General features: G+C 44.6%; 1 protein-coding gene across 1 annotated transcript in view; it reads left to right on the top strand.

Annotated features, from left to right (window-relative positions):
* The first annotated feature begins 3,035 nt into the window (after positions 1-3,035).
* Positions 3,036-16,519, top strand: part of LRP6 (LDL receptor related protein 6) — a 126,473-nt gene continuing 112,989 nt past the window's right edge. Inside the window, exon 1 of the mRNA XM_084298317.1 lies at positions 3,036-3,113. Within this exon, the coding sequence (XP_084154443.1) occupies positions 3,059-3,113 (55 nt within the window). The 5' untranslated portion in view covers positions 3,036-3,058. The remainder of the gene's footprint in view (positions 3,114-16,519) is intronic.

Here is a 16,519-nt window from a genome sequence, read left to right as displayed (position 1 = left end):
GTTTCAGTATGAATCTGTGCCCTTTTGAAGTCGGTGAGGGTTTTGCCATTGACTTCAGAGGGACCAGGATTTCACCACGCCATGCCCATTCATTCTTGTTGAGACATTCAGTGAGAGAGCTAATTATGATAGTGGTTTCTGTGATGTGGGCAGCCACAAATTCATTTGCTGAGCAGCCATCTTCTCCTAGCAGCTTTTGCTCATTAGGGACTTTAGCCCCAGTCCTACAAAGGATCCCTCTGACTTCCCTGGAACCCAGGGCACCGTTCAAAGATGCAGAGACCTTGGCTGTTGCTACTGGTTCCAGGAGCCCCAGCTGCCTCTATTTGCTGTCCTCTGTGACTGGCAGAACTGTTGGTGAGGCTGCATTAGGAACCAAAACAGGGAAATAACCTGAGCATAAAGAAATCTATGTGAAAGCTCTTGTATAATTGAATCACCATCCAAGTCTGGGGGGAAGGGGAAGGCTGTGTAGCCTTCTGGACAATGGAAGCCTTTGATGGGATTCAAACCAGCAAATGAAGATTTCTGTTCATAAGGTTAATAAAAATGCTCATACCCAACAAGATGAGCTCCAGCAGAATAAACATTCCCTCTCTACTCTCATTTACTTCATTCTGACTTTAAACTCAAATAAGCAACATAATCATTTCAGAGAAATCCCCTCTATCAGCGGCTTTTCTCTGTGAGATATTCTTGCCTCCTCTTTTACTTTGTAAAAATTGCTACAACTGAGTTAAATCTGTGTGTATGAACTAGAAGCAAAGCCAACAAACAGTTAGAACAGAGGTTTAGTCTTGAATCCAAAGCATTGAATAGAAAATGGGTTTGAAAAAAGCTACCTAGGCTTGAGTAGAGAGATGAGGACTGTCTCTAGGAAGGGTGTAAAGAAAAGGGAATAGGCAGAGGCAAGTGAAGCTTCTAATCATTAAATGACTTAGAGGAAATCCTATCAGGAAAGGAAAGGGCTTGAATTATAGGAAAATGGTGAAATGCACCAGCATGAGGGGTGACAGCATATAATGTCTGAAAGCTTAAAATAAAACCAGCCAGCTTGGGCTGCAGGGAAGATGTGAGAGCAAATAGGCAGGGGATCAGACTCCCAAGGGAGACAGTCGAGACACCAACGTGTTTCCAGCCAAAAAAAGATAAGATGCTAGGGGGAACAGCATGTAGAGAAATGTGTTGTGTGATTCAGGGGTTCAGGCTTGAGGTTTTCCTCAGTTATGCATTACATTATTAAGATACAAAGAATTCATTATAGACTTGCAATTATCCAGAAGCAGTTAATCATCAATCATACAGTTATGAGCACGTAGCATAAGGAAAAAAAATCCTCTTTATTTCTCTCTGATTCCAATCAGTGAAATAAATTGAATGTTGTGCTCCTTCTGCCTGTCCCTGCAAACCTGGTTGTGATGGCATGGGGAAGATGAGGTTTATCTACTTTCTGGTACATTTGTGCATGGGAAGCCCTTTCCCTCATATGGATCTTGCTTGAGCTTGCTCATCTCCCCGGGTGACATGGCAGAGGTTATTTCATCGGGGAGAGGGTCAAGGACAACATTTTGTAATGCAGACCAGCCCCTAGGCAGGTATTGCTTTTGAGTTGTTTAAAAAATAAATAAATAAATGTAAACAACCTTGAAGGTTGGATATATATTTCTTTATATAAAAACTTTTTTTTTCTCCCCCCAGTAAAAGCTGAGAGTCTGATATTATCACATGACTGCAGGAGCCTGATGTTAGACTCAGTCTACGACGCCTGGGCCTTTAATCTGGCCCAGATGTTATCTCCTACTGTAATCACAAGAAAAGCTATGAAAATACATGTTCAACAGATATGAAATTAAAAGTGAAACATTTCCATAAGTTTATAATAACCTTGAGAATAGTACAGACTTCAGGAGGCAAGGACCTCAAATTTTGCTTTGAGTCACTCTACCCCCACAGCATCACCCCAGCAAAGGGCTCTAACAGTCTGGCAGGGAGCCATGAGCATTCAGACTTGGGTTTTCCTTGGAGGAAGTAGATTTTCCTTGGAGAAAGTGGGTTTTCCTTGGAGAAATCTCCCTGAAGCAGATCTGGAAAACCGGAGGACACTGTGTTTCCCTGGAAAACCCCTGAAGCAGGTTCAGGAAAACGGATTAGGGGAGGAAAAAAACGGGAGGAAACTCGAGAGAGCTGCGACTGTTTCCCGCGGCGCACAAGGCAGGCGAGGGACGCCTTTTGGCAGGCGAGGCTGTGTGGCCACGGCCCCGTGGGTCGCGGTGCGCTCGCTGCTCGTTTCGCTAAGAAACGGGTGTGCGGGAGGGAGCAGCAGCAGAGGGGCGGCCTTCACCTGGAGGAGGAGGAGGAAGAAGAGGAGGAGGAGGAGCCGTCTTTGTGCCGCCGCTCCGTGCCCGAAAGTAGTCCCGTCCCTGCCGGGCCGGCGTCTCTCCAATCCGCGTTGCTCCCCAAAAGCGGCGTGGAGGGAGAGAGAACGGGGGAGAGCCCCAGGCGGTGCAGTGGCCCCGCAGGAATTTGGGACGACCCCTTCTGCCCCCAGCGGGCACGGAGGGTCCCGCCGCGGCCGTGTGCGTGCGCATGGGGGGAGCGAGCGGGCAGGGGGCGGTGCTGGCATCCCTCCTTCCCTCCCTCCCTGCATCCATCCATCCGTCCGTCCCTCCTTCTGTCCCTCCTTCCAGCCGTCCCTCCCTCCGTGCCCGGGGAGGCGGGCGCTGCTCGGGGAGCGGGGCGCGGCGGCCGGGGGAGGAGGAGGAGGAGGCGGCGGCGGATGTATCCCTGCGCCTGTGCGCGCCTGGAGGAGCCGCGGGGAGCGCTCGGGCTCGGGCTCGGGCTCGGGGGGTGGATGGCGAACGGCCGCGGCCAGGCGGCGGCCGGCATGGGGGGGAACGGCGGAGCGGCGGGGCGAGCGGCCTGCTAGGGGGTGCCTCGCTGCCCCGGCCTTCCTCCTTCTCCTCCTCCTCCTCTCCCCGCCGGCCGGGAAGCATGAACGGGCAGCGGGGCTGCTGCTCCTCGCCGCCGCCCCGCCGGTGAGAGCGCGGAGCGAGGGAAGATGGGGGCCGTCCTGCGCAGCCTGCTCGCCTGCAGTTTTTGTTCCCTGATGAGAGGTGAGCGGGGAGGCGGGAGGAGGAGGAGGAGGAGGCAGGGGAAAAGTTGACGGCTGTGCTGCGAGGGGCCATGTTTGCCCGTGCGGGAGGGGAGCGGCCTGGCGGGGCCCGCTGCGGGGGCAGTGCTCCGCACTTCTCCCGGCATTGTTGTGTCCTCTAACTTAAAACCAAAGCAGAGAAAATAAAAATAAAAACAAAAACACGGATGTCACGCCGGCATCGCCGCGCCGGCCGCAGGAGAAATGATTTTCCTCCTGTCGCTGCCGGGACCCCGGAGAAGTTTGCTGGGTCGCGATCAACGCGCGCGGGGCTGCGCAGGGCCCCCGAGCAGCTCCAGGGGTGTCACTGGGGGCACCCCGGGCCGTCGGTGTTCCGCCCCCCCCTCCAAGGCTCTTGGTCTGGGGGATTTCGTGGTGAGGCAGCCGAGGCGCCCTCGGAGAACGCGCTGCACTCAGCGACAGGGTCCATGCTGGCTCTGGCTGGGGAGAAGTCACCTGTGGTGGCTGCATCTATCCTCTTGCCCTGGTGTTTTTCCCTAGGTGAGGGAAGAGGTTAATTGCTACTAGTTAATCAACCGCACTTTAATGTCGAAAATTAGTCTGTCATTGACATCCGTGGGTTTCAATGAAAGCCAGAGTAAAGGTGACTGAGGCTGAAGGAACTGCTCAGTAGCCAGTCGCTCGGCACTCTGGAAAACAAAAATTTTCCACTCCTCCATATCCCCCCCTTTTTTATTTCTTCTATGCATCTGTTTGCCATATTGTATCCTGTTTGCAAAGATACAAGTATACTTATTTAAATGGACTACCTCACATTTTGTATTCCTATTGTGGCAGCGAAACCTCAATTTTCAAAAGTAAAGTTGGATCCAGAGCATGGAGAGGAATTGTTTCCCGATTAGTTCATTTTACTATGTCACGATCATACCTGGTCCTAATAAACCATTCATTTGGCTCTCACTTGCCATTTAACCCAGTCCAAATGACAACACCAGAAATCATTGGGATACATACTGTCACACAGTATCAGCATGGTCACAGTCACTTCTTCAAATTAATCTCAAGATAGTGACACGTCCTACCAAAGTTTTTTGCATACCTGATGATGCTTAATAAGAAACTTTGAGGAAACATTCAGTTTATAAACTATTTAGGCTGTTATCTCTTCTCTTCTCTCACCTTTGTCTATTGCCAAGGACACTTGTATCCAAACAGCACTTCTTTTTCTTCTGTGTTCATGTGCTCCTGTTGTTTGATTGCCTCCCTGGAGTCATAATCTTCTATTTGTGGCATGATAGTAATTTCCCTGATTGTTACTTTATGTAGATATAAACAACAGGAACAGATGAACTCTGAAGAAACAAACAAATCAAATTTTAATGCGTACATCCTCCCTAGTAAACAATCTGTGCAGGTAGAATTGTTTCGAATGAGATGTGTTGAGTTCATAAGAGGTGTCAGCAGTTCCTTAATGAGACAGAGACAGTGCCAGTATCAGTATGAATACATTTATACATGGAAGTAGAGGTAGTTATGAAGTCTGCTGTTTGGTTTGCGAATTCAGTGCTGTGAGGGGTGCCAAGCCAACAGTGTTGGAGACTGAAACCCAGAAACTGGTATACGGGTGGACTACAGCATCCTCTCTGCTTAGAGAACTCGCCTCCCTGTTCTCACTGGCTTAATGCAACAAACAAAACCACCAACAAAACACAAATGGACAGAGGTTTACAACTGAGCCATGATTATTAGTGTAAGAAAACTATGGTAGGCTGGTTTACCAAGCTGGAAAGGAATAAAATTGGTAGCATGGAAGTACAGCACCCTGTGAACTAGTACAGGCTTGAAGTACTGGGCTGTTACTAGCCAGATACAGAAGCACCTCGGAGGACTGTGGTAAGCCAGACCCTACTGACATTTCAAGGGCAGGTATTTAGATTTGTAGGAGGTGGGGGGTTACTGTGATGACAGCCAGCTGTGGAGGTTTTGTGTGCTTGGGTTTTTGTTTGTGTTTCCCCCCCCCTTCCCCATATTGTGGCTGATGGGAGGAATGGGTTGCTTTCCTGGAACACCCTGAACCGCACCGTGGCCCAGCTGCTGTGCTCCTCTCCTGGTCCCAAGCGCTTCTTGAAACCATTCCCCGGGAGTACTGGGGGGAAGGAGCAAGACCTGCTTCATGGCAGCATTGCGTGTTCTTCGTGGCAGCTGTGAAACCAATGCAGTTCATGGTAGAGGTAGCTGGCAGTTGCAGAGAGGCAACAGCAGTGGCATCACATCTGTCAGGGAGCTACAGAGATCTGTGAAACAGGTTTCAACTTATTAAAAAGTGTTAAAGAGGTAGTTCTGCCTTCACAAGTATTCTTGGCTTACTTTTCCTACAGAAATACATGTAACTCTCCGGTCAGCATGCTGTTGCTGTTTTGTTTTTTAAAACCTGACCATGCAGAACACGCACAAAGCTCTCGCTTGAATAGGGGTCTTATAAATTATGTTTGTGCATACTTACTGAATGTTGCAGACCTCTGGGCTTAAGGTCAGGTAGTGAAGGAATGAAAATGGCTGTTTGGTAATGGGCATTTTAAAACCCCTTCTTCTCTTATGTGTTCAGAAGAGAGTTTGTCTAAATCTGTTGTTATTAGTAACTTGCTTTGATCAGCAGAACATCTTTGCTTTTTTTTTTTTTTTGTGTGTGTGTCTTTTTTAGATGCTCTCATTTATACGCAGTTTAGAGGAGCTTAATGTTCAAGACTTGTTAAGCTGTAACTGGGGTATTTGTGCACATTTTTCCACCAAAAGTCCAGAAATGGGACCAAGCTTTTTACCTCTGAAGCAGGCAGGCTGGAGGTGAACCATGGGGTTTAATCTGGAGCTACCTTTTTACTTTCCAGGCTAAAGGTCTCTTGACCTAGGACTAGACAATACTTACATTTTGACAGAATAACTTTGAAATGTCTTCTTTATTTTTATTTTTGATTTTTTGTCATCACCATGATGTATTACTCCACCCAAGCTTGAATAGACCGTATTCTGGTCATGTTTTTCCATTGTATGATTCCTCAGAAATCAGCATAACTTTGTCTGCTGTGGTTTCCAATGCATTTTCCTCTTTCATCTCTCCATAGAGCAGTCTAAAATTAGTGTGATCTAAGGTGTTATAAAATCCACCATTACTTTAATAGTTTTTGCAGTTGCATCTCTGTGGTAGCTCACTATCATCAGATTGCTTTAGCTTTTTATTTTTGTAATTTTTCACTGAAAAATTAAGATGGAAAGAATGATGGATTTTTTTCTATGCCTGGGAGGTAAGGTGAAGTAGTTGTTTATGGCAAGGTGCGCTGAAAATGTGAGGAAGTTCTGGGTATATGGATGAAGCTGTGTATATCTGCTCACAGGTGTGTAAAGATGATGGGCTTCTTTTATCCTTCGGTGGAGTTCTATACAGATACTTGGGTGAAAATCTTTGCTCGTTTCCCAGCAATACTGGTTAGAGGAGCATTAATCAGGTTTCCTTTTTTCCCTTATGAATTGATAACATCTGCACTTCCTGAGTTGCAGATAATGAGGGAATTTGGCTGGAAGTTGTAGAATGGGTAGAGGCTTTTTTTTTGGAGGAAGATAGGTCAGGAGCTGGGGTGTAGGAACCTTTTAAACTCTGTCTTTGGGAGCTGAAGAAATCTGATTCCTTTGGACATATGTAATCCACCTTTATGATGATGTCGCATCTCAAAAATGCCAGCTTCAAAATATCTGCTGCAGTGCATATAATATGGGATTTACTTTTTTGTTCAAATCAAGTAGAGCACAGATAATTTTTTATTTTTATTTTTTCCTTCTGAGGGAGTGGCATAGGGGAAGAAAAAAGGGAGAAATAGCTCTCAGCTTCTGATCTGTCACTATTCATCTCTTTTGGCAGCCGGTCTTCAGGATTAGACACTGTATTCTTTGTGCCCAGCACATTTAACCTCGTTAATTTCCTATGAAACGCTAACTTCTAGGCTTGCTTTGCTGGTGGCTTCTTCCAGAGAGTCCCCATCCTTGTACAACAGGGAGGAGAACTTGTTATTGCTGAGCAGCACCAGAAATGCATTTTTTTGTAGAGCTTTGTTGTGTGCTGCTGCTTTGGGCAGGGTCTCAGACCTGAGTGCCCAGGTATGTGGCCAGCTCTTCTCCCAGCACTCCTACTGGGGAGCCCACACAGTATCCACAGCCTCACCTGGGAGAGGTTTGGTTTGTATGCTATATGTGGCTGGTAAAATCCAGTGCTGCCACCCACTTCTCTGATGACACATGAAGGGCTTTTGTACTTCGACAGCATGGTTTACCTTGGAAAGGAATTTCCCACAGGTGGGCTTGTACTAGCGAGTGGTGGAAGTCTCTTCAAAAGCCATGGGGGGATGCGGCTGCCTCAGAGACTTGGGGAGCAGTTGCTGTTCTTTCTCTCAGAAAACAGCTGGCATTGCTTGTGTGGAAGTGGAGCCGTTGAACCTAAATTCTGTGGCTGTCAGTGTGTGGATGGGATGCCTGCAATGAGCATGCAGTGACCATTTACACTTCTCAGCCAAGCACTTTGTAGTGACTGCTCTTCTAGAGGGCAGTTGCTAGTGCCTTTCTTCATGAGGTGAAAGAAGTTTTCTCCTCTAATAATCTGTACTTATACAACTTGCACCTTGCTTGTGTAGTTTCAAAGTTTACACTTCTGAGTATAACACGCTGTAAACAAAGGAACTGGAACTTTTATGGTAATTGTCCAAGGCTCGGATGCAGAAAGCATTGCATCTCGAATGCATTGCACGTAAATGCTGGGTATTGACACCCTAAATGTTAAGCAACTTTTTCCTATTTATATTTGTCAGGCACGTTAACACAGAGAGCCTTCCTTAAGCTGTCTGGATATCCTTGTAGTTAATAAATACTTATGGAAAGAGATTCCCAGGTAGAAGGCTCAATGTTTGCTTCACATGGTCTGACTCCAATGGTGTTTGCAAGCAGAAATGAGCTTGTTGTTGTTTTTCCTTTTTGTTATGCTCCCCTGTGCTGTGGTTATGAAAATAGGGGAGTTCTTTGTCTCCTTGTGATTACCATGCTACAGACCTTTCTATTTCAGTGCAGTTGGCACAGTCCCTACCGATTTGCAAATAGAGTCAGACCTACCAATCAATGAGTACAATGTGACTACTGTAATACCATTAGATTTTCAGTGTACTTTTAAGAAGATACTTTTCGAAGTGTAGGTGGGAAAAAAAAAAAAAAAAAAAAAAAAGCTATGGCTTAGTAATATTTTGTTTTCTTTGCAAACTGTTATAAACTTCTGAGAAAGTATGTTAGCTTAAATAGAAGGAATGCTTTTTGAGTTTCAATATTTATATGAATAGAACAATAATAAAGTGTTTTAAATATAAACAGACATGGAAAATGGCAATGTTCATACAGATTTTTTCAGTATCTTGTTACAGGATCACATTACCTAAATAGAATTACTCCCTCGTGATATAATCAATGTGGCAGAAATGGGATTATAGTTTTAATTCTGTTTATGAGGGCCATGTGTGAGCTCTTGATGTCAGATTTGAAAAGTAATCATATGAGAGACAGAAAATCTTAATCAACTAGCTATATAATTTTGTTTGATCAAAAATAATTTGTTTTCTTTCTCTGTGATACTGTAATGTAATATTCTCATTTATATTTTCCCCCCTACCTGTTCCAAATGGAAAAACATTTTTATTTTTTTTTAGTGTTTATGCCTCCAAAACATCTCAGTAATGAGCGTTCTTCTCTATAAGTTGTCAAACAGTTCTAGAAGGTGGCTGCTGTGTTTGCTTAAACTCTTGAAGTTAAGAGCATGTAGAAGATGACTTAGAAATATTTTCATTTGATCGCTGTTTTGTCAAAGCAGTGAATAATTTTTTTGCTTGTACTCATAGTATTAGTATTAATTAAAATGCTGACACTGCAGAAATCCAAAAATCCTCTTGCCCACACAAGGTTTAGGAGAGTAGATATATTAAAGTTAAGAACAATGGAGGAGTAGGAAAAATAATTTGTAAACCTTGTAGTGACTCTTATTAGATCAATTTGGAAAACACATTTGTGTTTTAATAAATCAGAAACTTAACTGAGGCTCAACAGTCAATATTTACCCTGTAGGTAATAGTAATGTTCATAGGTAATATAATTCCAAATTGGTTGGTGTGTGTGTGTGTGTGCGTTTATGGATTGTTAGATTATTTTTTTTTTGATTACCAGAATTAAGTTGTATTCAATAGGAAAAAGATCAGCATTTGCATTTTTTGAATGGTCTTCTCTGTGTCTCTATATATTTTTTCATGCATAAAAATGAATAATTTCTAATGTAAGGCTGTTGAAGATTTTACATTAATTATGATGTGAGAGTATTCTGGGAATTTAAAAATGACTAAAACAAAACATGCAGGTCCAACTGTGTTTTAAAGAAAAAAAGTGCAATGATTTTCAAAATTCTTGAAGTATGTGTCCATCTTTCTTTACCCTTTAAAAGTAGTCCCTAACCGTTCATTTGAGCTGGAATAGTTATTTACTAATCTGTAGTAAATGTAATATAGTCTTAAGTCTTAGACTGCTTAAAGTGCAGTTTTAGTTTGAGAACTTTTTTCCCTTTGGCTGATGGAAAGTTTAGCTTTAAGCTTGCACTGTGAGTATTTTGTTTCAGTTTTCTTATAAATCTGTTTTCTATTTGTGTGAATTGTGGCATCAAATCCTTCATTTTTTGCAAATTTTTTAATACTGTTCTGTCTCAAGGAAAGTATTGTAACTATGAGAGAAACAAAATCTGTGAACTTGTATGGACAAAAAATAGTGTTTTACTAGTAGGAGGTATAGCTTGTTTTTTATTCTCAGTATTTGTTATGATGGATGAACTGACAAAGGTACCATTCACCAAGCTTGATCTGGCAAGTACAACACAAAGTAATCACTGGAGAGCTGATATGTTGTTAGATGAAGAATCGCAGAGGAGTGGAGATGAAAATGTGATAAGGCTTTTGAGGCAGTGGAGCCTTCTACTCTCCCCCTAATCAGTTGCATGTTTATGTCACAGCTGAGGGCTGTCACTTACTCTGGCATTGCACTTAGCAGTGCTGACAACTTTTTCTTGTTTGTCAGTCATTCAGTCCTCCAGCTGGGGTCTTTTGTGCTGAATTCTGAGGTCATGCTTTACAGCAACTTCCTAAGAGTGCTTCAAAAAAACTAAAGAAGAGGACAAGTAAACTTAAGGGCTTTTTATGTTTTGATTTTTTTTTTTTTTAAACTTGATGATATACACTGTTGCACTTAAAGAAACATTAAGCAAAGCACCATATAGGCGAAGCATGCCAGCTGGGATAAGTTGCTGAAAGTGTCATCTAAGGGTAGCTCAATGACTGTGAACTTCTTGTCCATGTGGAAAAGGAGTTGTTAGTTTCAAGGTGAACTAGTGTGCTGCGGCTCAGTGCATCCCCAAGCAGGTGTGCCAGCCAGCCCATGGGCCATGATCATTCCAGGCTAGCAGCAAACTTTGGAGCATTCCTGTCTCAGTTGGCTGAGGTGTGCAAGGTGTATCTGGTGGCTGCCAGCCTCTCCAGGCCCTGGGAAATGGGCTGCCTCTGCTACTGCACCCCAGCACCATGTCTCAGTGCTCTAATTCAGTGCAGGGACTTAAACAGTGCCTTTCAGCAACATCATGAGGGGTTTGATGCAGGATTTTTGGTTTGTTTTCTTACTCTTAGAAACTCTGTTGGCAATAATGACACCAGAAAGTATGAAGGGTAGTGTTTGTTTTTGTCATTGTTTTTGTTTGTTTGTTTTCTTGCCGCTTTTTGGCTCCTCCTTATAAGCAACAGGATTGTGGCAGAAGGTCAGTATTAGATGACAGTGCTGCTGCAAGCAGATGCCTGTTCAGGGAGCAGAACACCCTGCTCATCCTAGGCTGTTGTGAGCAAGACAGATTCGGCATATTCGGCAGTGCTGGTCACTCTTGAAGTGATGCCTCCTAGAAGCACAAGATCAGGCAATTCCAAAATATCGCAAGTCAGGCAGGCGGGGCAGGAGGCCGGCGTGGCTGACCAGGAATGTTCTAATGGAGATTAGGCGGAAACAGAGAGTGTTTCGCTACTGGAAGGAGGGCCAGGTGTCATGGAAAGAATACAGGGATGCTGTTCATGTTTGTAGGGAGAAAGTTCGTGTGGCCAAAGCACACCTAGAGTTGAAGCTGGCTGTGTCTGTGAGAGAAAATAAAAAGGGTTTTTTTAGATATGTAAATGGAAAAAGGAAAACTAAAGAATACATAGGGCCGCTCCTTGATAGGGAAGGTCTCCTCACAGATGATGACATAGGCAAAGCAGAGACGCTTAACGCCTTCTTTGCCTCTGTCTTCAGTGCCGATGATGGGCTTCGGGACCCAGGGTGCCCTGAGCTGGAGGGCCGGGACGGTGGGGATGACAAACTCCCAACCGACCCTGAACGTGTGCGGGATTTGCTACTCCACCTGGATCCCTACAAGTCCATGGGTCCGGATGGGATTCATCCCCGGGTGCTGAAAGAGCTGGCGGACATCATCGCGGAACCTCTCTCCATTATTTTTCAACGATCCTGGGAATTTGGAGAGGTCCCGGTAGACTGGAAGCTGGCAAATGTTGTGCCGATTTTCAAGAAGGGTCAGAAAGAAGACCCTAGCAATTACAGGCCTGTCAGTCTCACGTCAGTGCCTGGTAAAATCATGGAGAAGATGGTTCTCGAACTTATTGAGGCGCACCTGGGGGACAAAGCAGTCATTGGTCCCAGCCAGCATGGGTTTGTGAAGGGTAGGTCCTGCCTAACTAACCTGATTTCCTTTTATGATAAGATCACCCATATGGTGGACCAAGGGAAACCAGCTGATGTGATTTTTTTGGACTTCAGCAAGGCTTTTGACACGGTTTCCCATAGGATCCTACTGGACAAAATGTCCACCATACAGCTAAATAAAAACATCATACGATGGGTGAGCAATTGGCTAACGGGCAGGGCCCAAAGGGTTATGGTAAATGGGGCTGTGTCAGGCTGGCGGGCGGTCACCAGTGGGGTCCCTCAAGGCTCCATTTTAGGGCCGGTACTTTTCAATATTTTTATAAACGATCTGGATGTAGGAATAGAAGGTATTTTGAGCAAGTTTGCTGATGACACCAAACTTGGAGGAGTTGTGGACTCGAATGAGGGTGGAAAGGCCTTGCAGAGGGATCTGGATAGGTTGGAGAGCTGGGCGATCACCAACCGCATGAAGTTCAATAAGAGCAAGTGCCGGGTCCTGCACCTGGGACGGGGAAACCCTGGCTGCACGTACAGACTGGGCGATGAGACGCTGGAGAGCAGCCTAGAAGAGAGGGATCTGGGGGTCGTGGTAGACAGCAAGTTGAATATGAGCCAGCAGTGTGCCCTGGCAGCCAGGAGGGCCAACCGTGTCCTGGGGTGCATCAAGCACGGCATCGCTAGTAGGTCAAGGGAGGTGATTGTCCCGCTCTACTCTGCGCTGGTGCGGCCTCACCTCGAGTACTGTGTGCAGTTCTGGGCACCACAGTATAAAAAGGACATGAAACTTTTGGAAAGTGTCCAGAGGAGGGCTACGAAGATGGTGAAAGGCCTGGAGGGGAAGACGTACGAAGAACGGCTGAGGTCACTGGGCCTGTTCAGCCTGGAGAAGAGGAGGCTGAGGGGAGACCTCATCACAGTCTACAACTTCCTCGTAAGGGGGTGTCGAGAGGCAGGAGACCTTTTCTCCATTAACACTAGTGACAGGACCCGCGGGAACGGGGTTAAGCTGAGGCAGGGGAAATTTAGGCTGGACTTCAGGAGGGGGTTCTTCACAGAGAGGGTGGTTGCACACTGGAACAGGCTCCCCAGGGAAGTGGTCACTGCACCGAGCCTGTCTGAATTTAAGAAGAGATTGGACTGTGCACTTAGGCACATGGTCTGAACTTTTGAGTAGACCTGTGCGGTGTCAAGAGTTGGACTTGATGATCCTTAAGGGTCCCTTCCAACTCAGGATATTCTATGATTCTATGATTCTATGATTCTATATTAAGTTATGGATGGCTCTCTGTCAGAGTGGTGTCTTTTATCCCCCATGAGAGTGCAATGGAAAGAGTAGGAGAGTCAGTGTTATGCAAAGATGAGCCAAGTCACCTTTTCCTTACTGAGATGGGCAGTTGACGTGAGTGTGCTACCAAATGCTGAGGCATGCTCTGATAATTTGGAAATGATCAACTGCCAGCTTTTTAGATCTGTTGCTGACAAGCTGATTTCATGGGTGATGCCTGGCATTGAGAAAGTTATTTGCATGGTATACACTGGTGTTCATGGTGTACTTCAGTCATATGTGCTTTTGTTATACTGTGCCAGGTCTGCTGACTTTGTATTCCTGGACTTGGCATTTCTGTCCTTCCATGTACTTTTTTTCCTCATTCTTTTACCCTCATCCTTGCAGTTCCTTAGTAAAAGAAGTGTTTTTCCTATTATTGAGCAGGTTAAACAATGATGTGCTGACTTTTATCAGCAGGTCTCGCCTTTGTCTCCACAGCTCTTATCTGGCCAAAGTCCTGCAAAATTAACAGTAGAGACTTGGTACAGAATCCAGGTGCCATTGTTGTTGTTTGGTGTCTTTGCTTTTGCATGGATGTTTTCACTCTTCTCATTCATTGGCAAGCCTGGCTGTTCCTGTCACCTTTTGAGTTGCCACCTGAACAGTCCTTGGATGTCTTTGGGATGTGGAATAAGCTTTAGGTTAGCTGAAAAGAGGAGAGAAGGACCTATTGGAAAAGTTTGGGCTGCCTCAGGCTTGTTTACTAAAGTCTGATTGCCTGCAGTGTCCTGTAGGTATATTTGTGAGAACAAGGAGGTTTGGATAGAAGAGAGCTCTCCATTCACAGTGAAGGTGGAATGGGGACTACCGTGAAGTTCATTAGTCTGTGTAAAAACAATTGTGTGGGATACATCAGGAAGGATGTTGTGATGAGCCACATGGTGTAAATCCTGGTGCTTGCTGTGCTGAAATGCCTATATATTTCCTGGAGATCTTTTTTTTTTTTTTTTCCTTGAAAATAGAAATCATCACTGGATGTGTTTCTTGAGGATGGGTCCCTGATTTAGGGGGAAGCTTTGTTTTTCTTTGCAACATACCTCTCTTCTGATTGATATGTCTCCCAGGCTTTTATTCCCAATGTTATCTCAACTGTCCATGACGACACTTACTCACTACAAACACTGCATTCAGTTAGTTTTCCAAAGAACGATGAAGTCTTGATTTCTGACTGCAGCTCTCCCCCTGCTCCCACATGAGGGGTGGAACCAAAAGTCACAACTCCTGACAAATCTTTTCCTTCTTGCTCCTCCAGGCTGACCAGCAGGATTTGAATATGCACTGAAACTAAATACACAGAGTTCTTTTTAAGCATAAGCAGTGATGGAGAAACTTGAAACCTGGGGAGGAAAGGAGAGTCCTCACAATTTGACTGTGTCAGAACACTCTCCACCGAGAGAGTTTTTCTTACATTCTTATGTTGGCTGTCTGTGGGATGTAGTGGGAATGGGGAGGATTGTAGTACATACAAGGAGCTTTCTGTGCAGGCTGGCTTTGAGGAGGTTGCAGTTACTGGTCTTTGCTGGTTATCTATACCCAATCCTCTGCTTTTTTTTCCTTTGCAGTCGGTATATGGGTGCATGTTATTCTATCACAGTGCCTGGTAAATTCTCTGTGCTTTCTGCGCCTCATCCAAGATGGTGTGTGTTTGCTTGGTGCATCTCATCACTGTGTCTACTCTTCTCCAGTTTTTGTTTGCTGTCCTTGTGGCAGTGAGCTTGGCAGTATTGGTTCACCATCAGGTGCTCAAACTTCTTCACTGAGACATTTAAGAGAGGGAGTTTTCTCTTTCTAGTTTGAGGACATCTTCTTCCAATGTAGCAATCCCTCCGCTTATTAGCAGTGGCCTTCTGCATGGATACTTTGTCCATAATGTGTGCACCTGCCTAGTATGACTGGCTGGGCCACGTTGGGATTCTGGCAAAGGTTGCCACAAATTTTGGTGGCCACCTCTCATCTGGCCTAAATTTTGGGTTCACAAACACCTGGTTCAGCTAATTTGTCAAAGGTGATGTAGCACTGCCTTTTCCTGTTGTGCTAGTCTTACATTTATCTGCTTTTGTTCTGAACTGGTTCTGGCTGACAACTGGCTGAAAACTGCTTTTTGGTGGGTGAGGAAAGGGTACGGTAGCTTTCTGCTAGTTTAGCTCCCTGCGTTGTCTCGCTGTGGTATTAGGTGAGTGCTAGTGCCAGTGCAAAAGAGAGCTTGGAAACCTACAGCTGAAAGTGGAGCTGAGGAGAAAGGATGTGGCTGCAGTCACATCTTGAGCAGATCTAACAGGCTGCCAATAAAAGCAGAGAGAGCTGCTCCCCCTTCCAGTATCCTGCTGCTCGCCTTATGTTAGTTTTGGATTTCGCTGGATCTCTTCTTGAGTTGATTCAACTTGCTCACCCAGTCAAACCTTTCACTGATGTAATAACTTGAATCAGCTTGGGAAAGGGCCCATAAGTAAGTGATGGGGTAGAACAGCATAGTTGAGGGTTGCGAATGAGGAAAAAAGGGGGTTGGGGAAAATGAGGTGATACTAATTGTCTTAACCAGGCTAAAGTCCCTATGAGTGAAAGAGAATGAGCCTGAGGAAGGGTAATGCTGACCTCACGATGCCCAGAAGTGTTATGGATGGATCACCCGGAGCGGAAAGAAAGCAAGTAGGAACTTGTGGAAGTGACATCTCGACTAGTTAAAGAAAAGTATGACAAATTCAAATAGCTTCAAGTTTCTTCTTGAATATTAAAAAAATAAATAATAGTATTAAAATGTTGAAAAATTATTTTATTTGTTAATTGATTTTTATTCCTACTGCTTCATCCCTTTGCATCCTGTGGGCCGAAGTATTTTTAAGCCACAATTTTTGTTGTGGTTCAGATGTGTTAAACCTTAATTTGTGTAACTTTTGTAGTCTCTAAACAAATATTTGTTCTTGCTGGTGGATATAAAAAAAGGCTATTTTGAAACCAAGTCTAGCTTTTACTCTGTATTGGGTACTTTCCCCTAGTTAAAAGAATAAACTACATGTAGGTCTCTCAGGTGGTAGATGACGTGATAACTTTCACTATGGTTTCAATTGCCGATTTCTAAGATGGTTGTTTTTCCTTTTGCTTTAAAAGAGTGTAAGTACTTCTTTTCAATGTATTATACTTTGATGCAGTTAATATGTGTATTTATGATGTATATCAAAAGGAAAAGTAGAAACATATGTAAAGAGTTCAGCTTTGACTTCTTTAAAAAAAAAAAAAAAAAAAAAAAGCAAATCTGAGTTGCATCTCCTTGCCCCATTGCAACT

This window comes from Netta rufina (assembly GCF_964035555.1).
Source record: "Netta rufina genome assembly, chromosome: 1".
NCBI classification, from domain to species: domain Eukaryota; kingdom Metazoa; phylum Chordata; class Aves; order Anseriformes; family Anatidae; genus Netta; species Netta rufina.
The sequence above is the reverse complement of the archived record's forward strand: the minus strand, read 5'-3'. Positions and strand labels throughout refer to the sequence as shown.